The sequence below is a fragment of the Vanacampus margaritifer genome, chromosome 1 (genome assembly GCF_051991255.1).
Source record: "Vanacampus margaritifer isolate UIUO_Vmar chromosome 1, RoL_Vmar_1.0, whole genome shotgun sequence".
NCBI classification, from domain to species: domain Eukaryota; kingdom Metazoa; phylum Chordata; class Actinopteri; order Syngnathiformes; family Syngnathidae; genus Vanacampus; species Vanacampus margaritifer.
In genome coordinates, this window is record NC_135432.1 from 65758814 (window position 1) to 65784799 (window position 25986).

A 25986-nucleotide genomic window follows, 5' to 3' on the forward strand; every position below is an offset into this window, starting at 1 on the left:
GTCATGTGATTAATTACAATTACAAATTTTAATTGCCTGATGCCCCTAATTTCTGAATTTTTTTTTTAATAATCTTTTTTCTTTTTTAAAGAAAAGATTTATTTTTTTTTTAATCATAAATCGTAATCGCATGACTTTATTAGTTAACTCATGATTAATCCCAATTTTTTTTAAATCTGTTCTATTACAATAAAAAAAAAAAAATCTAGGTTTTCAAACTCTTGTTAACAAATGTGGAAAAAATGTTTTATTAATAAAAATAGTTGTGATTTAAATTGTTATATTAAAAAATAAAATAAAATAAATTGGATTGTTCTGATTGAATTAAAATTAAGTGAGTAGTTAATAAAATACATAAAAAATTGTTACATTTATACGTAAAATTGTTTATTTTACTAATCTTTTTTTTTTTTTTTTAATGAGATACAGTAATCCAACAAAAAGGACCCCAATGTTAGGATAAATGAATGTAACAAATATGACGGGTTGTCGAATAGCGTAAAAATGCTCAGTGGGCCAGATTGCAAACTGAAGTGGGCGGGGCTCCTATTTTGCCGTGTGATCAAAGCTGATTACGATTCCATGTGCATCCATCCAGCCTACTTGTTACTATCTAAACACCCTACCCTCAATTAAGCACACCAGCAAAAAGCACACGGCTGTCATATGCTGTGCGCGTATTCTCACCTGATTTGCACCCTGCCTCTCCAACCTTTTACACTCTCACCTCTCAACACTAAGCGGGGCTTTCATTTCCCTCTAAGCCGCCGCGTGCCCTTCGCCGTCCTCCATGCGGAGATTAACTGCAGCGTTCTTACGTAAGTGGGGCTCCTTAGCGGAGAGCAGGCGGCGGCACGGCCGAGCGCTAAGGCGGCTGCCGTTCAAAGAGTTGCTCTCGCTCTCTTTCTCTCTCTGGGAACAACGTGCCCTCTTCTCCCTTGCCGCTTTTATAGCTCAATTAGTGCCAGAAATAGCAACAGAGAGGCTATTTTTAGACCTCACGCTGCTGCAGTGCCACTTGTGACCCCGGAAATGTCCGTTGTGACTCGGTGGAACGGAAGCAGGAAACCTTTCGCATATTAGAGATAGACCCATATGCTTTGTTCAGGGCCGATAACAATAACGATTAGCGATTAACGATTATTGAAGCCGATATACATTTGCTGAAAAAAAAAAAAGTTGGTGTCAAAATTTTTAACACTATTAAAACACATTAAAACACTTGACTGCTTAAATGCCTTCAAGGACATGTTTATTAAACATATTTTGTGATTTGCAACATGTTAAAGGTTTTTTGTTTGCCATTAGCTTTTGCGCCAACTATAATGCGGCTTCCGCACACTAACTCCCAAATAGCCGCTAACTTGCGGGCTAACAGTTAGCTCGGGGGCTAACCCTTCACCCACACGCTAACCCCGGGATAACTCCCAAATAGCCACTAAAAAAACGGCGATTAGGTTAGCCCGCGAGCTAACCTAACAGCCGTTAATTTGCCAGCTAGCCGGTTAGCTGGCGGGATAACCATTCACCTGCACGCTAACTCCCAAATAGCTGCTAATAGCTGTTAGCCTGCGAGCTAACCTAACAGCCTGCGAGGTAGCCGCTAATTGCTGCTTATTGGCTGTTAGCACTGCACGACCAACCAATCAAATGGTGCTGTGGGCGGGCCAATGCTGCAGGGAGTCAACAGCCGCTGACTCAGAGCAGACGGAGGAGAAAAGCGGCCGTCAGAGCAAAAATAACAGTTTTTAATATATCGGCCATCAAAACAAAACAAAAAAGAGGCCGATGCCGATATTCATAAAATGCCAAAATTCGCATTTTCCTTTTTTAGATAGGCTTCAAAATCCACCCCCTTTAAGCGTAAAAACTTTTTTGCAAATTTCGGGCCCTTTTTTCGAAGTTCTAGCGTTTCCATTCAGTTTTATTTTCGCATTTCTTGAAAATTTGAATAGAAATTACGACGAATGTCATCACTCACCACTTTCCATCGTTCCTTCACCAGGGAGAGCACGCTAAGGATGTCGGCTTGCTCAGCTCCTCCGCTCATGCCGCCTGAAGACCCGAACCGCTACGCTGCCCCTGCCCCGCCACCCCCCCCCCTCCACCACTCTCAAGTGACAGTCTCAAACGGGGCCAAGCATCTGGAACCTGTAAAACAACCCTGTGGAAGACAAATGATGCAAAATATTCAGAAAATAAGTCACGTCGCTCCCTGGGACATAAAAATGCACGTACACAACATTGTGGAATATTTTCCCTTTTAGAAAATGAATATCGGCTCCAAATATCGGTTATCGGCGTTCTTGAAAAATCAGGATCATATCGGCCCTGAAAAAAACCCCATATCAGTCTATCTCCATTAATCTGTGAATTAGTAAGTGCAACTGTGAAATGACTATCTCCCTAAAACAACTCAACACACATTTTAAATTCAAATTTGACCATTATTTTAAACGCATCTACAAATGACGCGGCCAGCTGTCACTTTTAATACTCAAATGTGGCCCTTGAGCTCTAAAAATGTGCCCGGCACTGCTCGAGCGTCTCCGCAGCAGCTGAGAGGCATCACCGGCGAGGATTTGGCTTAAGAGGCAGCTGCAGCATCTTTGCAGCTGCTGCAGCTGCCTCCGAAACAAACCGCGTCCCCGATGACTCCACATGGCTTTTCCCCCCGCCGATTTACCAAAGAATCTTCAACTTGACGACGGGCAGATTAGCGGCAATTTTAGCGATGTGGTGCGAGAGCCTTTCAAATAACACTGGCACAAACATTTCATTCATCGCTTGACACATGGCGTTACATAACAGGCCTTCGGGAAGCGACATCAGAGTCGCCATCCGGAACATCAAGGAAGCCATCCATCCCGTTTTTGGAGGGGGCAATTGCACACGGCGGCCGTGAAACATGACCCCGGCCTTGAGGCGGGCGCCGTGCTTCGGCACGTGGATGAGACCGCGCGGTGATGGATTGTCGTCTTTGGATACTCGACTGTGCTCTCGGTGCTGTGTTGAGTTGGATCGTGATCACATGAATGTGACTCGAAAAGTGGGGCTGCACAATTCATCGGATTTCAATCGTGATCACCATTTTGACAGCCACCAATGATTTTTGACTTTGTGGTTTTTACATTTAAAATGTGGACTACTAAAAATTTAGCAAGGATAGCAAGGAGCTGGAGTGGCTAACAAGAACGGCTAGCGAGAAATAGCTGGAGCGGCTAACAAGAACGGCTAGCACGAAATAGCTGGAGCGGCTAACAAGAACGGCTAGCACAAAATAGCTGGAGCGGCTAACAAGAACGGCTAGCAAGAAATAGCTGGAGCGGCTAACAGGAACGGCTAGCAAGAAATAGCTGGAGCGGCTAACAAAAACGGCTAGCGAGAAATAGCTGGAGCGGCTAACAAGAACAGCTAGCGAGAAATAGCTGGAGCGGCTAACAAGAACGGCTAGCAGGAGAAGCTCTCAAATGCTAGCGGCAACAAAGCCGACAGTACATTGATGTGATCGAAAACAACTTTTGTGCATATTATTGAAATGAATACTGCATTTTGACAGCCGCGATTGATTTTTGACTTTGTGGTTTTTACATTTAAAATGTGGACTACTAAAAAATTAGCAAGGCTAGCAAGAAATGGCTGGAGCGGCTAACAAGAACGGCTAGCAAGAAATAGCTGGAGCGGCTAACAAGAACGGCTAGCGAGAAATAGCTGGAGCGGCTAACAAGAACGGCTAGCGAGAAATAGCTGGAGCGGCTAACAAGAACGGCTTGCGAGAAATAACTGGAGCGGCTAACAAGAACGGCTAGCAAGAAATAGCTGGAGTGGCTAACAAGAACGGCTAGTGAGAAATAGCTGGAGCGGCTAACAAGAACGGCTAGCAGGAGAAGCTCTCAAATGCTAGCGACAACAAAGCCGACAGTACATTGATGTGATCGAAAACAACTTTTGTGCATATCATTGAAATGAATACTGCATTTTTTTTAATGAATTAATTTATTTCAGCACTAGATCGCGCTAAACAACACACACACATTATGCTGATATCGTATTATTGGCAATTCCAAGCTTATGTCACAAGTCAAAACTGACTTGGTGAAATGACGCTCTCTACTCGTTGAAAAGCATTGGACTTTGGATGGTTTTAATTTGCTTCGTGAGGATTCTTTTGATTTCAAAATGTGATGAAATGTTGTTTGACTACTTTAACCATCTGCCTGGTTTGTATGCTAGTCACAAGCAAAGGCAATACAATACGCCGTTTGTTTATACCGTATAAAGGAAGCATTTGCATTGCCTTGCAGAAATATCAACAATGCCCAAATGTTCAGAATTGTCAATAATTTTAGCTCGTATAACCATCCGAATATCACCCAAGACTGCATAATTGAATGTACATTTTACTGTCTAATATTTAACTCCACAAATCTGCTGCATCACCTTCTCCATCGGAACCACAAGCGGCCAAAATAGGAGCAGACTACGTGAGCGACGCCACCCTCCAAGACTGCCATGAATCACACACATCCGTGACCCCCACCATCCTTCCACTGTTTCCATGGCAACCACCGCGCAGTGCCACGGTGGCTCTCAGTGTGATGCGGGGGGGGGTAACTACAGCTACAATCACAAACCCCCGAATATTACATTTGTATTAAGTTCATTTAAAACTGCAAAACTGATCTTATCGTCTGTAATTGGATTTTATTTGATTGTAATGAAGTGTCCAAATAAAGTGTGTGTAACTTGCTAGCATTTAAAACGGATTTAAAGTCACTTGATCCCCTTAATACAAACAAAACTGACATTTTTATATAGATACATATTCGAATTATTTGTTGCAAATCTATAATTACACACATTATATATTCATTTTCTGCCGCACATCCGTATATATTTTTTATAAATAAATCTGCTTCATATTATTTTTACATATACTATACTTTTAGATTTCTGTACAATGTTTACAATTAACGACTGCACACCCACATATTCATATATTAAAAAAAAAAAAAAAAAGATCTACTGCTTATTTAATAACATTCAACAAATGTTATTTTGTCATATTTTTATTTGAAATATGTACACAAAAAACTAAATAAATATATTAAAATAGTTGTTCAGCAGGAGGATAATATAAATATAGATGTACAGTACGGCAGAAAATGTATAATAAAAAATAAAACATATGTAGCAAAAAATAATTATTTTAATATAAACAATTTAAAATATATGTGCATCAGAAAATTGCTACACAAATATTTTCCTACTGTATAAATGTGTAGCAAAAAAAACATGAAAAAACAGAAATGTGCTGCAAAAAAATCTTTAAAACAATTAAGTTTAAAATATACGTGAAGCAGAACGTTACGATTTTTTTTCCTATGCTTAGCAAAACATTCATTAAAAAAAAATTTAAACAACAGAAAATTAGTCAAATAACATTTTCATACAAATGCGCAGCAGAAAATGTATTTTTGTGTGGCAATAAATAAATAAATAAATCACACACTTGCACATCCATTTTCCGCTGCACATGTTGGTGTGGAGCCAACGTGGCGCGACCCCCCACCTTGCGTTTACCCTCACAACCCACCAGCATCATGCATGCGTGCGTGCGTGCGTGCGTGCGTGCATGCATGATGCTGACCCACGCAGTAATACTACGCTGTGGTGTAAAGTGTTAGTCGACGCACCAGCGTTGAAATCACGCGTGTTTGTACTCCATTTTCACATGAGCACGCCTTGCTAACTTTCAAACACAACCACAATACAAACGTGTGCGTGCCGTGTTTTGGCCAGTGGGGTGGGAGATGCAAATCCGCCGCAGTGGCCACGGACACCCACAACGGTTGCGTGGAGAGGACGTACGTTGCCAAAGCGGATTGACTCCAATGTTGGCGTGGAAACGGACGCTATTAATCGTGGCGACGCACAAACAGCAACGCTGGGGGAAAATGGCGTGGCGGGGGGAATGCAAAATGAAGGTCTTTACCTCGCCTTGATCCGAAAACGAACAGCCCGGGTGTGGTTAGCGAAGGGCCGCTACGTCCGCGGAGGAGGGCCGGGACGACGCGGAGCAGGATCCCATCGTGGCGTGGACACGGAAAAAAGAAAAGCGGAAAGGGTCCAAATGGGTTTCTCCTTCTCCGGGTTGTCACCTCAGCATCTTCTTGTGTCGGTCGATGCGGACCCGTGACGTGACGTGACTCGACGTGACGTGAAAACGACGGGACTTCCTACGTGCGCGCCCCCGAGGATTCAAGCCCTCGCAACAAGCCTGCCGAGCACGCGCGTGGGAGCTTTAAGAAGCGCGTTCGCGGCCGAACCGATCGCGCGCGTCGTAGCCACATCGACTTTGTATGTTTTGTTTGTTTGTTTACAAAAAACGCTACTAAATACTTGACTAGTATTCTTTTTACTACAATACTAAAAATAAATAAATAAATACAGTATACAAACGTGAGTGTAATTTAATTTCGACAGTTGATTTTCCGCTTTGCTGACTTGAATTTCAGTACAGTAGACCCCCGCACACTCGTCGTTTGGCACCCGCGGATTCACTTATTTGCATATTTTAACACTTATACTGTATACTTTATCATAATATTTTGTTTTTTTAGCGGGGAGAGCCAACTATTAATTAATTATTACAATTATTATATATTATTAATATATAATTAATTAATAATTATCATTACTATTATTAATATTAATTAATGAACTAACTAAAACGAGGGGACTAGTGAGGCCTATTCAGGGTGCCGCTTCGAGTGGGCCCAGCCCGTCTGTGAAACACCGCCCTCTACTGCTCATACTGCAAACATTATGTGGGTGAAACCGGATTTTTTTTTTCTCCAAATATTTTCAAGAGGCAACGGAGAGGGCGGTGTTTATATGACCTGTCTCTGGAATTAATGCCCAGTCAAGTGTCACCAACCTTTTTGAAACTGAGAGCTACTTCTTTAGGTATACCTATTAATTGCAAGGGATTAATACACACGTCCTAAATAACATCCGCTCAATTTACGCTATCATTATATTATTTATGTGGAGACTGATCGTGTTATTGATTTCTCACAATAAGTAGGAAATGATATGCGACATTTTTTCAAAGAAATATCTGCCAGTGTTTACATTTTCAAATGATCACTTCTGTTACAATAATAATTTCCCGGTCAATCACAATGTCCCATCACTTGTAAACTATTTTTAGTTGCATTCTTTATTTGAAATGATTTCCCAAGCTTTTACTGCAGCCTATTGCGTTATTGTTATTGGGGGCCTGCCTTCGGGCTCCTCTTCGGGAGGTAAAATGTGTCCTCTACTGGGTTAAAGTCTACCTTTTTCCTCCCAACAAAGCGTGCGTAGGAATGGTTATGATTGATTAATGCCATGTGTTACTGTAAAGCACCTTGTTACAGGCTGCAGCTGTTGTGAAATATGTATAAGAAAAAAAGCTGCCAATATCTCGGTTGCGCCTCTTTTGATCACGTGACGATGACGTCATTTCTTCCAGCCGGGTCCGTGCCCCGTTGGTGTTAGCTGACAGGCGGCTAACCAAACAGCTAACAGCTAGCGAGAGCTGAGCTACTCCCCTCCTTCTTCATCCGGTAACGACTGGCGAACGAACCCGGTGCCTCGATGCGTCTCCCGTACGGAGGATGGCGGCCACACGAACGCTCTGAGCCCCCACCGCCAAGCCACGTAGTCCACCGCCATGTTTTGATTTGTTTTAAGTCGGCGTCCTTAAGGTTAGTAGTGACAAGACGTTAGCCAGCGGTTTTCGTCGCGTGCGGGGCGGACTGCGGCGCCAGCTCGTCCTCTCCCCCCTCTCTCGCCACGGCCGGAGGATGCTGAAGCTGTTCAGCGCCCTGGTTCTGGTCGGGTTGGCCCTGGCGTGCCTCGCCTCCTGGGTGCTGGACAGCTACGACACGGCTTGGCACCCGAAACGGAGCGTCCGGGACCGAGACGCAAGCGACCGGCGAAGCTCTCCCCCGTTTCCCGGGGAGCAGCTGGATAACATATTCTGGTTTGTACAGGTGTGAATCTTTTTTTTTTTTTTTAATTCAGTATTTTACATTTGCTTGGCTTAATCCATCCAAGTCAAACACACACACACAAATAATAATTATATACAAAACGTATTATACAATACCATTAACCCCCCCCACCCCCCTCACCAAGAAAAAAATATTGTTCAATGTTTTTGAATGAGAAATACACGTAACTTATATAAACATGTTGCATAGACCTATTACACTTTAGAAAACCATACAGTAGCTGCATATTTAAATGGAATGTAAAGAATTCCATACTTTTCGTCACACTTTTTTAATTCGTTTCAATGAACATTGTGCTTCTCATTCCATCTGGCCACCAGGGGGCTGTATAATACAGACATACATGAATTTGCGTAGAGAGCCAAAGTCATTCTTAGTAGAGGATAAAGAATACATGATTGTGTCTATTGTTGAATTACTGGTGTGTGTTACTCAAAAACTTGTGTCTGTCTATGGTGTTTACCATTACGTATTAGCATTTAGCTAAGTAGTTGTTTAAAATATACACTCTTAGTCTGACTCTTAGACTAAGTGTGGCAGTAAAAAGCATCAAGCTTGAATTGTTTACTATTTCAAGCTGCCAAACGTTTTACTGTGCTTGTATCTCAAGTTTGCGGAAAATTATCGGGCAAACGATGGCGCTTATCTTAACCTTCGTCTTGTGTTAGGGTCGGCAGCGACCCGTTTTTAGGTTTAACATGCATAAAAGAACCATACAAATTAGTTTATTTCATCAAGGCTTTTTGACTTTGTCAGGAACCCCTATTTCAACAAAATAAAACCAAAAAAAAGTTTTTTACTATATTCTAAAATGCTCTGGTTGAAATTGTTACATTTGTGTTGTTTGGGTCGGTTTCGACCCAGTTATAAAAATAAGATTATAAAGCAATAATTAGAGCCAAAACTGGATTCATAATTGCACTGCCAGCCAACACACCGACAGCCAGCTCCTCTCCCAATCCTGTGAGCTTTAGGGGATTCTCATTTTGCCGTGTTTTCCAGTACACCTGCACAAAAACAAAACTAACAGAGATGGGCATGTCCTGACATGTAAGGTCAATTCATTCATTTGAAAGGTCATTTGACTTGCAGAGCCTTGCAATTGACTGGCAACCAGTTCAGGGTGTACCCTGCCTACTGCCCGAAGCCAGCTGGGATAGGCTCCAGCAACCCCGCGACCCTTGTGAGGACAAGCGGTAAAGAAAATGGATGGATGGATGGAAGGATGGATTTGACTTGCAGAGTGCACATCTCCAATTTGCAGCCTACAAACATGAGAAGAAGATTTTCAGCGACCCAAGCTCTGGATAATCTTTTTGATGAAAATGAGGAAGAGGACACAGTTTCTGAGGAGGAAGACAATGTGGAGTATCAACCAGAAGACACAGACATATCTGATGAGTCTGATGAGGAGGTCACTGGTGGTGAAGCGCCTCCCACTGAAAGATTCAAATCCAAAAATGATAAGATCTTTTGGAGCTCAGTACTTCATGATGTACATGGCAGGGCAGCTGCTGCAAATGTCATAAAAATGACCCCTGGAATCACAATTTGCTGTGACAAGAGTCAGTGACATCAAGACATGTTTCGAGCTATTCATGCCATTGTCACTAAAAAGAGTCATCATGGCTATGACAAACGTTGAAGGAAAAAAAGTCCATGACGACATGTGGAAAGACATTGATGAGGAATATCTGGATGCTTACATTGGTGTTCTTCTTCTTGCTGGAGTGTACAGATCCTTCAATGAGGCCACTGATAGTCTCTGGGACGCATCGAGAGGCAGAAATATTTTCCGGGCAACAATGTCACTTCAGACCTTTCGAATGATATCAAGAGTCCTCAGATTTGACAACCAAAATAGCAGAGCAATTTCTGATAAGCTTGCCCCCATCAGGGATGTCTGGGAGAGATGGACGCAACTCCTTCCACTGATGTTCAACCCAGGGCCGGAGGTGACAGTCGATGAACGTCTTGTCCCTTACCGAGGAAAACACCCCTTCCGGCAATACATACCCAGTAAGCCAGGGAAGTACGGCATAAAAATCTGGGCAGCCTGCGATGCAAAAACCAGCTATGCATGGAAGCTACAGATTTACACAGGCAAAGCTGCGAGTGGCATTCCTGAGAAAAAACAAGGAAAACGTGTGGTCCTCGATATGACTACTGGACTGCAGGGTCACAATATCACTTGCTTATCATTTTGTGTTTATATTAAAGTTCTACTGCTGAAAAAATACTTTTTTGCATTTTTCTTGAAGTAAATATACATGGGTCGAAATCGACCCGTAACACCATAGATGTTACTATAGTCAATAATATTTAAATTAATAAATAAATAAAACAAATTAATTTAAGAGATGTGTTCTAATAGCCCCCAGTAATAGTCAGGTAACACAACAACCTTGTATTTATTTATATGATTCTCTTGGTGTTTATTTTATCTTTTTTTTTTTATTGAAATCGATGGGTATACTGACAAAAAAGGTCCAGAAGCCCACAACAACAACATTAAAACTAATATTTTCATGGATAAGGAAGCCTAACAAGCCAACCAAGAGATGAGAAATAAATTGGATGATATCTACTTGTTTTTAGTGTATTTTACAGCTGATTTAAGACACGGGTCGAAACCGACCCGTTAACATAAGGGATGGTAACAGAAAGTTAACACAAGACGAAGGTTAAAAAACATATAAATCCAGTCATATCTCAAGGAACCACTGTATGTTTTTTTTGTACACAAGTAATAAGGACTACAAACTTCTTCTTTTTGGGGGGAGACCTGATGTTATTTGCTTGAAAAACTAGTCTCTTTTCAGAAACGATGTACGGTGCCTCAAGAGTCGAACTTTGGTACTGTGAGGCAGACGTGCTAGCCGCTAGGTAGGTGCGCTAACCGCTAGACCACCGCGCTGCCCCTGACTGCAATGAATCCATTGAAGTCTCTCAAGTTTATGAATGAGTGGCATAAGCGGGTCAGTGAGCACAGAAGTGTGTCATTGTCAGAGGAAGTGTTAGCAGACTTTGCTCTCTTGTGCAACAACAACAAAAATGTTGCTCGTCAGACACTTTCTCATTTCAGTTCCAGGTTTGTGGTTGTCGAAAAAAAAAAAAAATCAGTTGCATTTTCCCTTTGAACGAGATGGTGTCCACTCGTTTGTGGTGTATTTTACTGTGGCGGCATCACAAAAAAATTTAAAATAAAAACACACAAGAAGGCCAAAGAAAAATCCATTTGTTGGTAATTTCTCTTTGAATCACAAGGTCAACTTCAGCTTTACAGATGCCAGTCTGCTCTTGCAGGTGTCCGACATCCACATCAGCCGCTTCCACGACCCGAGACGGATTCCTGACTTTGAAAAGTTCTGCACCGACACCATCGAGGTGATCAAGCCGTCACTTGTGCTTGCGACAGGTAATCCAAAAAAAAAAAAAAAAAAAAAAACGACACGTTTGGCGGTGAATTCAAAATGCGTGGATGGTCTTCTTACGGCGAAATCCTCCGTTGTCGAAAGGGGACCTGACGGACGCCAAGACGGCGAGCAAGGTGGGCTCGCTCCAGCACGAGGTGGAGTGGCAGGCCTATCACAACATCCTCAAGAGGTCCGGCGTGATGGAGCGCACGCGGTGGATCGACATCCGGGGAAATCACGGTAATACGTTCCCGTCATGCTAAGGGATGATGGATTGACTTGTTGTCTTGTTCAAGCCGTTCCTTATGGAAGGACTTAACCTGACTCGCAAAAAAAAGGCGCAGTTGTGGTGAAAAGATCAATAATGGATCAGTTGAAGTGGATAAAAGTCAAGTGCTGCGTTCTCTCGCAATCGTCACGGTAATGAAATCTGCATTGGCCCTGAAGTAGAGGGGTAAGAATTGACTTAGTTGCATAAGACAGGACCACAAAATATGTTAACTCATTCACTGCCATTGACGGCTATAGACGTCAAAAATTAATTTGAACTATTTCTATTAGTTTATAGTTTAACATTTTTCCCACTTTTTTTTAAGAGTTATGAAAACCTAGATTTTTTTTTATTGTATTAGAACAGATATAAAATTTGTGATTAATCGTGAGTTAACTAGTGAAGTCATGCGATTAATTACGATTACAAATTGGAATTGCCGGATGCCCCTAATTTTTTAATAATCTTTTCTTAAAAATTAAAAAAAGATTATAAAAAACAATACAATTATTTTATTTTATTATTTAAAAAAAGAAAGAAAAGATTATTGACAATTAGGGGCGCCAGGATTTTAACCGTAATTAATCGCATGACTTCACTAGTTAACTCACGATTAATCACAAATTTTATATCTGTTCTAAATGTACAATAAAAAAAAAAAAGAATGCTCTTGTTAACAAAAGTGGAAAAAATGTTTAACTAATAGAAATAGTTCAAATTTTGACGTCTATAGCCGTCAATGGCAGTGAACGAGTTAAAATGTCCCAACAGTTGATGAGGGTACGTGAAAGTGTCAGTGCTACGTTTTTCATTTATCCCCAAGACAGGAAATGGTTGAGCTCCTCCTCGTCTTGTGCTCTTGCTTGCTGGATGAGCGGCTCATGAAAACGAAACCAGATCTCCGCACACAAATGAGGAAGGGACATCCTGTCCTTTTGTACCGCAATTAGGCTTGATTTCTTTGCTGTAATTTGAGCTCGTCTCATTTGTCGGATGAGGAATGTCTCATCGACGACAAGGTTTTCCCATCGGCGCCAGTTTTGATGAAGTCCTCTTAAGGAAAATGATGCCTTTATGAAACAACAACTGTGTTTTTCTTGTTTCCGTCTCTTTTCCTTCCTCCTTGAATTAGGACAGGGGTGGGCAAGTCCGGTCCCCGAGAGCCACTATTTTTTTAGTTTCTGTGTTTTTCTCCACTAACACACCTGAGTCACGATCAGGACCGTTATCAGGCTTCTGCAAAGCTTGCTGATGAGCTGATCATTCCATTCAGCTGCGCTGAAGGAGGGAGACATGGAAAACCGGGGCTCTTGAGGACCGGACTTGCCCACCCCTGAACTAGGAAGTAGCCTGGTACTTGTGTAACCAACAAACAGATGGGCAGGAGAAAAAACTAAACGTTAGTCTATAGTACTGTATTTATACACTTTTTTTTATGGCATGGTTGGTGAGCCATTAAAATGAGCTAGGCCTCAAAAACATTTTATTTTATTTTTTTGAAATTATAAAAAAATACTTTTCCTCTTTTATTAATTTTTAATTTATTTTTAGTTACCATTTGCATTGTGCATTTATTATTTGTCTGTTTTTATATATATATATATATATATATATATATATATATATATATATATATATATATATATATATATATATATATATATATATATATATATAAAAAACCGAGAGGTACAATTTCTAATGAGATGGGCACGTTTTGTATTCGTATAAAAATTCTGAAGTCAACGTTTGCCTTCTTTTCTCCAGATGCCTTCAACATCATGTCGCTCGACAGCGTCAACAACTATTACCGGTTGGTATGACCATCATTTTACACCCCCCAAAAAAAAGTGCGCCAGATGCTTGTGGCTAAATCCGGCGACCAGGTTGAATGTCACGACGCGTTTGTGCATTTAGGAAATATTCGGCCAATCAGAAGGTGGGCTCCTTCCACTACGTGCACACCACGCCCTTCGGAAACTACTCCTTCGTGTGCGCCGACGCCACCCTGACGCCGGGACCGAAGAGGCCGTATAATTTCTTTGGGATTCTCAATCAGGTGGGTCGCGGCGGGTCGACAGGAAATACAGCAATCTTTGCATTAACTCTTTGACTGCCAAAAACGTTAAATAACGTTTAGTAAAATCCTATGGAGGAGTGCCAAAGACGTTAAAAGACGTTTGTTTCAAAACAGAGGTGAAACTAACCATTTTCTATTGTGGATTACTGAAAAACGGAATAAGGTAGAAACAAACTTTTTTTTTCTGATGAAAGATGAGAGTCCAATCTTTTTTTGGTAGTATGTGTGTTTCCATAGTCCAAACACATAATTTTCTATGGACCTTGAAAGATCAGTCAAAATGCTTAAAATCGGCTGGCACCCACGGCATCCCTTTTCTGAAAACGTCTGGCAGTCAAAGAGTTTAATAGTTTTTAGTTGCGTACGTTTTTTTTCATTTCGATTTGCATTACAAGTGAAAAACAACACTAACCCCCAACAGGCCTGGCTCCGCCTTTTAAAGCCGCACACGTTCATTTTAGGCAACGAAAAGTAAAGAAATAAGTAACTCCCCAATTATTTTTTTTAATTAACAAAATAAAATAGATTTTTTTTTTTTTTTTTTAAATGAACTAAGCTGCTGTTTTTTGCGCAGACTCAGATGGACATGCTGGACGCGTTCAGAGCCGAGAGTCTCAAAAGCAACCAGTCGGTCTGGTTCGGCCACTACACCACCTCCACCATCGTGTCGCCGTCTCCGGGCGTGCGGGAGCTGATGAGGCAAGCCCGCATTCCCCTAAAGCCCCTGCTTTCCAAGTGCGCCATTTTGGATGGTTTGTCTCCCGTGCGTTTAGGTCAGCCGTGGCTTACCTGTGCGGCCACCTGCACACGTTGGGCGGCCTGATGCCCGTCCTGCACAGTCGGCATCCCCGCGGCACCCTGGAGCTGGAGCTCGGGGATTGGATGGACAACCGCAGGTAATTGTGGTACCGTCTGTCCGTTTCTGAAAATTCAGAACGATATGAAAAGACGCAACTGAAGTGAGAACCGTTACCTCGGCCCAGGTACAGGGTTCTGGTCTTTGACCATGACCTGCTGAGTTTCTCAGACCTGAGGTTTGAAAAGTGGCCGGCGGTGGTCATCACCAACCCCAAGGATGCGCAGTACCTGCATCCGGGCCTGGAACCTTTGGAGCGCATACGGAGGTCCACGCACATCCGGTATGGCCAGCACGACACGCGTCATCTTTAAATGGGACCCAGTAAGCCTCGTTCACATGGAACCGAAGGTCTTAAATTAATCATTTAAATTGTTTTCTTTCATTTTGTTTTAATGACTAAATAATATATACATTTTAAAATGAATGCGTAAAAAGTATATTACTTTTTAAAAGATTATTAATTTATTTTATTATTTTTATTCTAAAAGATAAATTATCTAATTTTACACTATTAACATATTTACATTTATTTTTAAAATTATTTATTATATAGTATTTTACTTTTACTTTTCAAGCTGAATAAATATTTAGTTTTTAAAATAAATGTTTTTAAATTTAGAAAATTATTGTTTTTTACTTTAATGTCTTTAAAACATTTAAACAATTATTGTATTTGTATTTTTGTGATACAATAATACATGATAATAATTATTATAATAATTATTTAAATATATATTTTATAAATATACTTGATCTCTTTTAAATATGAATTTATGGCATAATGGAATATCTCTTCACAGGCTTCTGGCTTTCTCTGACGCCGCCATCACGGCGGTGCGTGTAAGCGTGAACGGCGAGGCCTTGGGCGAATGCCACCCTGCCGGCGGCCCGCTCTACGTGCTGCCCTGGGACCCGTCGCGATACCGCACCGGGCTGCACACCATCCGAGTGGAGGTGGAGGTCGGTCAACATCACACGTGACATCACAAAATAGATGAATCGATTATTGTCGGTCGCGGCCCTACTGGAGTCACAAATTAGTTTTTTTGTTTTTTTTGTCAGGACTCTTTGAGCCGCCACATTGCACGCGAGCATCGCTTCTCGCTGGCCGCGGACGGCGCGACCCCGAGCTTCGGCTTCGCGCAGTCCTTCATCCTGCTGACGGATCATTACGTGGTGGGCCGGGCGGCCTTCGCCGTCACCATGCTGCTCAACGTGGGCCTGCTGCTGTCCTTCAGGTTCATGCGCCACTTCCCGGCCGGTCGAGGTGAGAACCACCCCCCCCCCCCCCAACAGCTCCGCAATGTGTCGCTAAAGTACGGCGCGCCTGAAGCTCGATTGAACGTATGCCGTTAGCAGGGTGGTCCTCGCAAGCTTGCATGTCGCTGCGACTGCTCAGTAAGGTGGACTCCTTCTTCTACTCCTTGCTGCTCTTCAACCTGTGCACGGCATTAGGTGAGTCGAACCGCTTCCACTCTACCCCTACGAGGACTCACCGGACACATCATTAGGTAGTAATTGTTAAATATTGAATATTTTTTGATTTATTATAGAGCTATTCCTAATATTTTGACTCTCTCATGGGAAGATCATCTAGTGGCTAAATACCAGCTAACATGCTAGCCTTTGATCATAACGGACAAGCGTCATGATAGCTAGCAGCTAACGTGGGACGCTAACGCAGCATTCTCTGTCTTGACTCCGTTCTCCGTCTTGTCAACGGCACAAGCAGGAGGACAAAAATAGGAAGTAGGTACCTTTTTAGTTTCCAAGTTGCGATGATTGTCGTTGGGCTCCCTCAGGCCCGTGGTTCATCGGCGAGCTGATCGACGGCCACAGCGGCGCCTGCTTTGCCTTTGGGGTGTTCATCAACGGACACTTCCTGGAGGGCAGCCTCACTTACGTGGTGGGCGTCATTCAGGTGAGCGCGGGATTGCAAACCACAACCGCACAACTGTGCAAAAAAAAAAAAAAAAAGAAGAAATGCATCATCATACAATTGTTTACTATAATGTAAAGTACATTACAATATAATCTAATGACATGATTTTTTTTATTGTTTTGATTTTGAAAACTTTATTACATCTCGGCTGGACTCAAAATGTCGTCGCTCCCTCTTAACTCATTTGCTCCCAAAAACGTATAAATATGTTCTATTTGTAATGTTTTAAGTGTCCCAAAGATGTATTTATACGTTTAAAAAAAACAACATTTTTTTTATGCTAGTGCATACAGCCTTTGATGCAGCCTCTCAACTGCATGGAACGGTTGAGGAAATTGTAGTTCTTACAAAAGAGCTCAACCAGGGCCACGTTGAAAAAAAGCTCATCTACCCACAGTTCTAAACAGATTTGTGAATAATGAGAAAACTTAGCTATATTCTAATGCTAATTGCTGCAAAACGGACACAGATAGAAATGTGCTTTTCTTTCCTGATGAAAGAAGAGAGTCTAGTCTTTATTTTGGTATGTTTTTTTTTTTATAGCAATAGAACAATATTCTGTGAGCCTTGCAAAATCCAGTTAAAAAAAGCCGGGAGCGAAGGGGATTGCTTCAGTGAATGAGTTAACTGGAGCATCCGATGTGATTCTGGCCTCGCATATTAGAATTCATGACGGTCTCCTGCCCCCCCCCCCCCCTCCCCCGCAGCTGCTCTTCTTCAACATGCCGCTCACCTTGTACCTGTGCTGGAGCCTCCACCAGCGTTGCCGCGGCAACACCTTGCGCTCGCTGCTGCTGCGCCCGGGCTGCCGCTGGCGGTGCCTGGCGATGCACCTGATCATGCTGCTGCTGCTGGCCTGGCAGGCGCACTCGTGCTACTTCCTGCTGGAGACGTACGGCCTTCTGGCCTTCCTGCTGTCGCCGGTGCGCACCTGGGCGCTAGGACTGGGCCTGATGCTGGTCTACCGCGCCTGGACTTGCCCCGTGCCTTCCTGGAGCTCGGTGGCGGGCGGCGACAACGGCAAGAGCGTCTCGCCGTCCTCCTGACAGTAAATTGGCCGCTCTCGCCGCGCTCACTGTTCACTTCTCTATCATTTACCGCATTATGCATGTTTTCAAGCGTAAAACACCGTTGAGCACATTTCCGGGCCCTGGTGTACTCCAGCGGTTCTCAAACTAGAGTCTATGGGAGTCGTAGCGCTCGAGGAGGTTCTGCAAAAATGCAGCGGTGCCTTGACGTACGAGTTTAATGCGTTTCTGCCAACAAATTCAACCAAAAATGTTGTCATGTGTTTCATAAGGAAAATAGCAGCAAAAAAATCCCGAATTAAAACAGTTCAATAGAATGTAGAGAATGAAACGGATCAATTCGATTCATTGTGCTGCCCCTTCTGATTTGTGAAGAAGTCCCTGGAGACGAAATAGTTTGAGAAGTCCTGGCGTACGCGGGTGGGGTGGGGTGGGGTGGGGGTCGGGGGGAGACAGCCACATACGAGCTGCTGTGATTTGTTTACTTCTGCACTTTGTTGTTCAAAGTGTTGCCTTTCGTCGCAACTGCCAAAGGATTTCGCAAACGACAAATGCATCCATTTCCTGTCAGCCACAAAAACCGGGAGAATATGTCGACGCAAAAAGTGTTTTGAAAAGATGTCATTTAAAACTCTAAACTGCTGGTGATTATGAAAAAAGCCGAAAGCGCATGTTAAGCTCACGGAAGAATCCAAATTGTCTTTAGCATTACAAAGAATGTACGTATATTGTGCTTCCGTTCTTCAAAAATACACACTTTGGATTCATTGAAGATTAAATTGTCTGCAGTAAAAACAACCATGAATTATTATTCAGTGTTACATAAAAACAAAAGTTGGATGTAAGGTCCATTAAAAACTAAGTTGGCCTAAAAAGACACATTTTAGCTTCATTACAGACTACATTTTCTGTTAAGTCCACTGAAGAATCGACATAAATTGTCTTCTGTGTTTCAAAGAAACAGTACGTTAGATTCACTTAAAACAATTTTGACAAAAATATGAATTTCGATTGTCTTCAATAATACAAAAGCATTGAAGATAAATTGCCTTGTGCGTTTGATTCACCGAAAACGACATTGGTTTCAAAGTTTACGAAAACTTTTTTTTTTAACACCACAAATGCTCAAAGTCTACACAGCAATATGACGCGTTTGATCATTATATTTTCCCGTAAACGTCGTACGGCCCCCAGAGACAGACTGACGAACGCCAGTGATGTGTTCAATGGCGCTCGGTGGAAGCGCTACTTCCAACATTTTACTATCATATCAACACTGAGCTGTTGGGACTCTCAGGAACGCGAGTGTTTGGACACAATCAAATCCCACGTAGTATTCCAGGACTTTTTTTTTTTTTTTTTTTATATTCCGCAGCAGCTCTGAACAGAAATAACACAACATCTGAGAAAAATCAACGCGTGTTGGCTTTAAATAGTGAAGGAAAAAAATGAATGTGATATAGCTGTGAAATGAACCTCGATGCCGTTTGTATTTCAGTTATGATCGTGTATGATATCCCCTCTTATAAAAACACAAACGACGAAGGCATCATTTCTGAATTATTTATGAGATTGTGTGATTTCCCTCTTAGCACTTGTTTTCACCGCATCCAGCGCAGGGAAAAACACCCCGTGTTTGCGAAAAACAAAGTGAAGGCCTCATGTCTGAAGGATTTATGATGAGATTGTGTGATTTCCCCTTAGCACCGAGTATAAAGCATCACTATGCGCTCAAAGAAAAAAAAAAAAGTGTCATGCGATTTTCCCCCCTCAACGCTTCACTTCACAGCATCCGGCACTGGGGGGGGGGGGGGGGGGGGGGGGGGAAGGGATTCGCTGCTGCTTTCAAAAAAGTACCTTCAAAATGTGTGGGTATTATTTTTTAATCGTGCCCCCCCCCCCCCCCATTTGCTTCACAAATGATTATTTGATTACCCTCAAAACCCCCATTTCACTGCAACCAGCACATATGGAGAAAGCTCCAAAAAAAGTACCAAGACAAGGTTAGCACCATAGCTAAAGGTGAAGGCCTCATTCATAATGATATATTTTGTGTTTCCACTTCCCCATCTTACTCTCATTTTATTGCATCTAGCACTGAGTAAAAAAAAAAAAAAAGTACATACAGAATAAAGACACAATTTGTGAATTGTTGATGATATGGTGTGATCCCCTTCAACAACTCCCATTTATTTCACTATCCGGCACTCGGGGAGAAAAAAAAAAAAAGTACAGACAGCAGCTCATTTATGAATCATTTTAACCTAACGTATACTGCAGAAGTTTATATAGCCACTGAAATGACATAAAAAAAATCGATTTACGCAAATGCAGGATGCTGACAAGTGTACCTAATGAAACGTCCTGCGTGACATACAACCGAGCGACTTCCTGTATTTCACAATCCCATTTATATGCACACGTGTCAATGTCAAATGAAGAGTTTACGGCGCCCGCTGATGACATCATCACCATGCGACTGAGTGACCCTGTACTGTATCGTGGATGTCACATGACCATATGCATCTCTTTGTAACGTTCACTCGCAAAAAAATGAATGAGGGTGTTGTGAATGAAAAAGGGAGCAACCACTTTTTTTTTTTTATTTAATGAATGGTTTATAGTGCTGTGGATTAAAAATGTTCAATAGTTGTTGTCGCAGTGTTATTCATTCAGTGATTTGCTTGCTTAGATATGACTTTTTGTTTTCTCAAATTTATGAACCATAGCTCAAAAATACAACTTTTCTCATATCTATCGGATTCATTTTCTAGTTTTTCGTCATAGACCATTTGAACAATCAGAATGCATTTTCGTAAAGAGACAAGTTTTTGCTGAACGTGACATAAGTGTGTTTAGTAGACGTAGAACATAATCTAGGTATCAATAGTCGGGTTTCCATCCAATTGTTTCGATTTTTTTTAAGCGAATTGCGGCTTATGCCCGTTTCCATTTGTTCTTCTTTTACAAATATTGAGACTCCGGACTCCGCCATACCCCATAGAGATGTGATCCACCAGTAATAATAATATTTTTTTTTTTAAAAGACCAGGAAGCGACTGCGCCACGCGATGACGTTGCATGAGTTTGTTTGTAATTCTTGATAAATCGTTTTCCATTTAAAATAGCAATAATATTCGCTTCTTTGATTAATTAAAAAAAAAGATTTCGGGTTTTTTAACCAGCAGTGGGCAGCTTTAAGGTGAAAAAAAAAAAAAGTACTAATAAAGATGGTGAACGTTTTTAAGCAGACAAATCACATCCGCCATGCGGCCACTAGATGGCGCACTAACAAAGGTCAGGTCACAGCCGCCATTCAATGCCCGTGCGTCCACAAAAAAAAAAAAAAGTCCGTGTATATAACATGGACGGTTGGGCAGAACATTTTAGTTGACCTATTTTTAAAGTCTACTTATCCGACTGGGTCCACTTTTTTTCGCCAGCCCTAGTTTGCATGAATTAAATTTGCGAGGTCATTTGCATATATGACAGAATATGGTCCAGTATGGATATACATATATGTAAGATGGTCATATTGTTTTACTAAAGCAATTTTACATTTTGTTAGGTGACCTCGCTCAAACACACCGTCGGTATTCCCAAACTGTTTGTGGGTTATACATCTATTTGTAACATTCACTTGCAAAAAAATGAATGAGGGGGGGGGGGGGTGTTCTGAATGATAAAAGGAGCATCCGCCTTTTTTATGAATGGTTTATAATGCTGTAGATGAAAAATGATCAATACAGTTGTTGATGTCACAGTCATTGGGAGATCTTTACGATTTGCTTGCCTAGGTTTCCCCCTTTCATCATGGAGCAGAAGGCAACTGCAAATGGGGGTGGGGGGGGGGGGTTGTCAAGATTGGCATTTCCAATTTCGAATACATTATATATAAAAAAAAAAAAAAAAAGATGAAAAAGCATACCTCCCATATTTTCAATACCGTTCTGGATAGTTTCTAGCACCTGAAAAATAAAGCCTTTTACTCAAAACATAAAACAAATATGACTTCTTTTTTTTTTTTTTTAACAATTTAAATGTACTTATTTCCCCCTTGACATAAAAAAAAAATCGTCTGATTTTTCGGAACTATGAATTCTAAAAAATAAAAAAAGTTATCAATAGCAAAGCATTCCTAATTGAAAATGGACTTTTAAATAAAATCCCCAAAATTATATTTTTCTTAAAATGTACGACTTCTGGAAAATATACCTTATTTTCTCCAATAATACTTTTTTCAAAAATTTTTCTCAAATATTCCCAGACTTTTTTTTCTTGTCAAACATTTCAAAATCTATGAAAGTATACAACTTTTTTTCTGTAATATAGTCATCAATTTTTTCCAAAATTTCCTTAACGTGTTTTTTTTTTTTTTTTTATAACCAATAATCCAAAATGTTGTTGATTTGCCCCCTCAAAAATATACGACGCTTTACTTATACACGTGACCATTTTTCCCTCCCGGGAAAATATAGGTAACCCTCCGACTCACCTTGACTTGTCCGGAGGCGACCAAGCGGCCGAGTTCACCGAGGGCGTCTTGGGCTTGGCTCATGTAGTTGAGCACCGTGAACCTTTCTCTGGCGATCTTCTTCCTGCTCAGGTTATCCCGCGTTTCCTGGCTGAGGGGCGGCGGGTACGGCACGTCTTTGTTGTACTGCGAGATCTGACCGCACAGGATCACGCGGCCGCCCTCGTTCATCTGAGGGCGAATGGGTCGGATGGTTAGCTTCGTACGATGGAAGTTCTTCATTATTGTAAACAATGCTTAAAAAAAAAATGCTACATAAATTAGCATCACTGCGTCCATTTGGCGTTACCTGCGCAATGACGGCGTCACTGATGTCTCCTCCCACGTTGTCAAAGTAGACGTCAATTCCGTCAGGACAGTTCTCTCGCAGCGCCGCGGCCACGTCCTGCCGCCGGTAGTCGACGGCGCCGGAAAAGCCCAACACTTCCACCAGGGCCTTGCACTTGTCTTCGGAACCGCAGATCCCGACCACCCTGGAGAAGCCGTCCAGTCTTATTTGGAGTCATGGACCAAACGTGATGCGACGTCTTTCGTAAACACCGAAGACGACGGAAAACGTAACCCGTCGTGCGTCGTCTCGTCAACATTGAAGGCAATTTGGAGTCGTCAATTTAACTTGCCGTACGTTTTTCAACATTGAAATTTCGAGTTCATTGATATCTTGCAACTGTCTTTAATATTTAGAAAAACAAATCAAGTTTATTGACAATTTTAAATGATCTACAATGTTAATGAAAAAGCTTCGCTAGATTCACCAAAGACAAAAAAACTTTTTCTGTAAACATTGAAATTAATAGATGACTAAATGATTCAATTTTTAGGGGAAAAAAAAATATATAAAATTTTTAAAGGAAAAAAAAAAACCTGTCAACGTCACGTTTAATAAACAATGACATTTGACGTTTTCTTAACATTGATGTACAAGAAAATGTTTAAACGTAAAAAATATTAAGACAAATTAATTTTTTTGAAACACTTTATTCCTTTTGGACGAACCAAAATATATGAAATTAGTTATTTTAACAATTTTAAAAATTTGCAAATTTATAAATTCAAACAACTAAAAATTTGTATTAATAATCTTTTTTGGACGATTATGCTGATTTTGTAATTGTGGAGTGTAATAATTGAAATTTCGATTAATTGCACAGTCCTACTTCAATGTTTACGAGAAAAACTTTTAGTTCATTAACAAGTTTCAATATCTTCAAAAATACACATTTCAAGTTCACTGACTAAATTGCCTTCAATATTTATGAAAAACATTTTTTGCCAAAAAACAAACAAAGTCGTTAATAAACTTGAAGAACATTTTTGACAAACACCTGGCGCAACCGTCCAACCGCCCGATCTGTCCGGCCACAGAGCCGCATGCCCCGGCGGCGCCGCTGACCACCAGCGTCTGATTGGCTCCTCTGACCACGTGACCCTTCTCTCTCATGCCCAGCAGCGCCGTGAGGCCCGTCATGCCCACCGCGCCCAGGAAGTAGGAAAGGTGGCCGTCCACCAACGACGGATTCACCTGCATTGAGGAGGAAAGATAATCGTCATCATCGGAAATCAGTCAAATGTGCGCAATTTGTATTTTAACTCATTCACTGCCATTGACGGTTCTAGACGTCAAATATTAATTTGAACTATTTCTATTAGTTTAACTTTTTTTTTCTCCATTTTTTGTTAACAAGAGTATGAAAACCTAGATTTTTTTATTGTTCATTTAGAACAGATATAAAATTTGTGATTAATCGTGAGTTAACTCGTGAAGTCATGCAATTAATTACGATTAAAAAATGTAATCACCTGACGCTCCAAATTTTTAATAATCTGTTCTTTTCTTTAATCGCGACATGCGATTACATTTTTTAATCGTAATTAATCGCATTACTTCAATAGTTAACTCATGATTAATCATAAATTTTATATCTGTTCTAAATGTACAATAAAAAATTCTAGGTTTTCATACTCTTAACAAAAGTGGATTTTTTTTTAACTAATTGAAATAGTTCAAATGAATTTTTGACGTCAATGGCAGTGAATGAGTTGATAATATAGCTTCCACCTTCTGTAGGATATTTCCTTTCACAACAGCGTATGTCTGCCAGGGCCAAGTGAAGGACGTGACCGCGTCTCCCTCTCGATAGGCGTCATGGCGGCTGGATTGGACCACGCCGACTCCGCCGCCGTCCACGCTCTCCGATAGTTTCCACGGCGTCAGATACTCGGCACCGCTGTCTTCGTTCATCCGGCATCTCTGCATTGTATGCACTGGATGTTAATCAGCCTCGCTGGGATGTCACAAGCAGGCAAAATTCGCAAACAGGTTTTCAGAAATTGGCAGATTATTTTTTGAACGACTTGGTTGTGTCAAATTTCAGGCACCCAACTACAGTGGAACCTCAGGTTGCGAATTTAGTTTGTTCCGCAACCCTGTTTGCGAACGATCACAAACCAAGATAATGTTTCCCATTAAAGTAAATGGAAATGTATATAATCTGTTCCAGCTCTAAAATGATGTTCCATTTTCATTTTTTATTGATGTTTGGCTAAAAACAAGTTGCGTACAATATAGAAATAAGCAAAATCACACTTCATTATGAATAACGCGGTAAGTTTACTAGCATATCGCGTGCAACGGCTTAGTTAGCCTTTTCAAATACAGAACTGTTTATCTTTGCCGTGGTTACAGCTTGCTTCAAAATGGCCGCCACACTCCACAATTCAACCCGGCTTTCTCGCTGTATCGCGGCAAGACCGCGCTGCGATGTAAAATGTGTCAGTCATTTTCCATCTAGCTATAGCAAGCTATTGCTGCTAGCTTCTGCGGACAGACTCCTATGAGCTCGCTATTATTATTATTATTATTATTACAATAAATACAACTAATCCTTCCATGCCAAAATTGTTCACAGATTGAAAACTGAGGTAGCTTCATTTTTTGCTCCCATAATTTTCTCTGTGTTGAATCTCCTCCTTGAGTCATTTGAATTAGTTTAACAAAAATTAACACAGCAGACAAACTGACCAAGGTCATGGCTTGGTTGGTCTTTATGTCTGCGATTGAAAAGGTACACCCGGCTTTTTCATGTTAAACGATACGAAATACTTGAAAAAATAAACACATTCGAGGCTTGGACGCACATACCTCGGGTCAAAACTTTGCAACATGTGGTTATATGAATGAAAACAATGCAGTCGTACATTTCCCAGCTGATAAATGCGTGTGTTCAGTACCATGTAAGGGTCAACAGAAAGGTAAAGCGTCCGAACTAGAACCTCCTCCTCTTCCAAACCAGGTGCAAGAGTTGATTCCTCCAGGCGGAAATTTCCAGGATCTGCCACTCCATTTGACCCTTGAAAAACAGCAATAAATAAAAACTCAATCCGCCAGAAAATGGGACGTCTCGGCAAATAAATATCAAGTTTAACGAACCTGGTCTGGAGTTCAGGACTACTTTCTTCACCAGCATCCTTGCAAATTACGCTAAAAAACAAACAAGCTACACTGAAGCTGCGTGATTGCACAAAGTTCAAAGTAAGATGACGCTCTACCTCACACATCCGCTTTTGCTTGTATTTATTCAACGAACTCTGCGTCTTAAAAAAAAAATACTAAACACTTATAAGCGATACGTCTTTTAATTGTAACAAGGTTGATGCAAAAACATTATTGTATGCATTTAAAATAAATTACATTTCTTCAGGCAGTTTGGAGGAGGCGAAAGTGCGATGTTAACTCATAGTAGGGTAGTCCCATCTTGCGATTTGTTCGTCTTTGCACGCATGCGTCGTTCCC

General features: G+C 41.3%; 3 protein-coding genes across 6 annotated transcripts in view; 1 reads left to right on the forward strand and 2 right to left on the reverse strand.

Moving 5' to 3' along the window:
* Positions 1-15250, reverse strand: part of ttbk2a (tau tubulin kinase 2a) — a 33099-nt gene extending 17849 nt beyond the window's left edge. The window contains exons 1-2 of one of the 3 annotated variants that reach the window (XM_077562464.1): positions 14620-15250; positions 1982-2164 (exon numbers count right to left, since the gene is read on the reverse strand). In XM_077562464.1, coding sequence (XP_077418590.1) covers positions 1982-2050 — 69 coding nt within the window. In that variant the 5' untranslated portion in view covers positions 2051-2164; positions 14620-15250. Of the gene's footprint in view, positions 1-1981; positions 2165-5995; positions 6289-14619 lie in introns of those variants that run through there. The other 2 variants (XM_077562458.1, XM_077562472.1) reach the window with 2 other exon arrangements.
* On the forward strand, positions 7426-17677 carry tmem62 (transmembrane protein 62). 2 transcript variants are annotated; one of them, XM_077562513.1, is made up of 13 exons: positions 7426-8042; positions 11370-11481; positions 11582-11719; positions 13518-13563; positions 13668-13809; positions 14405-14529; positions 14604-14726; positions 14814-14969; positions 15490-15649; positions 15752-15956; positions 16049-16144; positions 16492-16610; positions 17339-17677. In XM_077562513.1, the coding sequence occupies exons 1-13, from the start codon at positions 7854-7856 to the stop codon at positions 17675-17677; spliced, it is 1950 nt and encodes a 649-aa protein (XP_077418639.1). In that variant the 5' UTR covers positions 7426-7853. The 2 variants fall into 2 exon arrangements, with proteins under 2 accessions (XP_077418639.1, XP_077418633.1); XM_077562507.1 differs by having other exon boundaries at positions 7427-8042; positions 16046-16144.
* A 2123-nt stretch (positions 17678-19800) lies between these two features.
* Positions 19801-25769, reverse strand: ptgr2 (prostaglandin reductase 2). The gene is made up of 8 exons (XM_077562525.1): positions 25624-25769; positions 25425-25543; positions 24253-24444; positions 23519-23715; positions 22483-22666; positions 22155-22364; positions 21588-21627; positions 19801-21488 (listed from the first exon to the last, which is right to left on the reverse strand). Exons 1-8 carry the CDS (start codon positions 25658-25660, stop codon positions 21424-21426), a joined length of 1044 nt encoding a protein of 347 aa, XP_077418651.1. The 5' UTR covers positions 25661-25769; the 3' UTR covers positions 19801-21423.
* Between the last annotated feature and the right edge of the window lie 217 nt (positions 25770-25986).

Bases quoted from the DNA above. Each gene is read 5' to 3' on its own strand.
- tmem62 (XM_077562507.1), top strand. From the start codon at position 7,854: ATGCTGAAGCTGTTCAGCGCCCTGGTTCTGGTCGGGTTGGCCCTGGCG. The intron at 13,810-14,404 runs GTGGGTCGCGGC...TTTTTTGCGCAG, and splicing joins TCTTTGGGATTCTCAATCAG to ACTCAGATGGACATGCTGGA. The intron at 16,611-17,338 runs GTGAGCGCGGGA...CCTCCCCCGCAG, and splicing joins ACGTGGTGGGCGTCATTCAG to CTGCTCTTCTTCAACATGCC.
- ptgr2 (XM_077562525.1), bottom strand. From the start codon at position 25,660: ATGCTGGTGAAGAAAGTAGTCCTGAACTCCAGACCAG. The intron at 23,716-24,252 runs GTGGAAGCTATA...TCCTCAATGCAG, and splicing joins AAGGAAATATCCTACAGAAG to GTGAATCCGTCGTTGGTGGA. The intron at 21,628-22,154 runs GTGAGTCGGAGG...TTTATTTTTCAG, and splicing joins TCGCCTCCGGACAAGTCAAG to GTGCTAGAAACTATCCAGAA.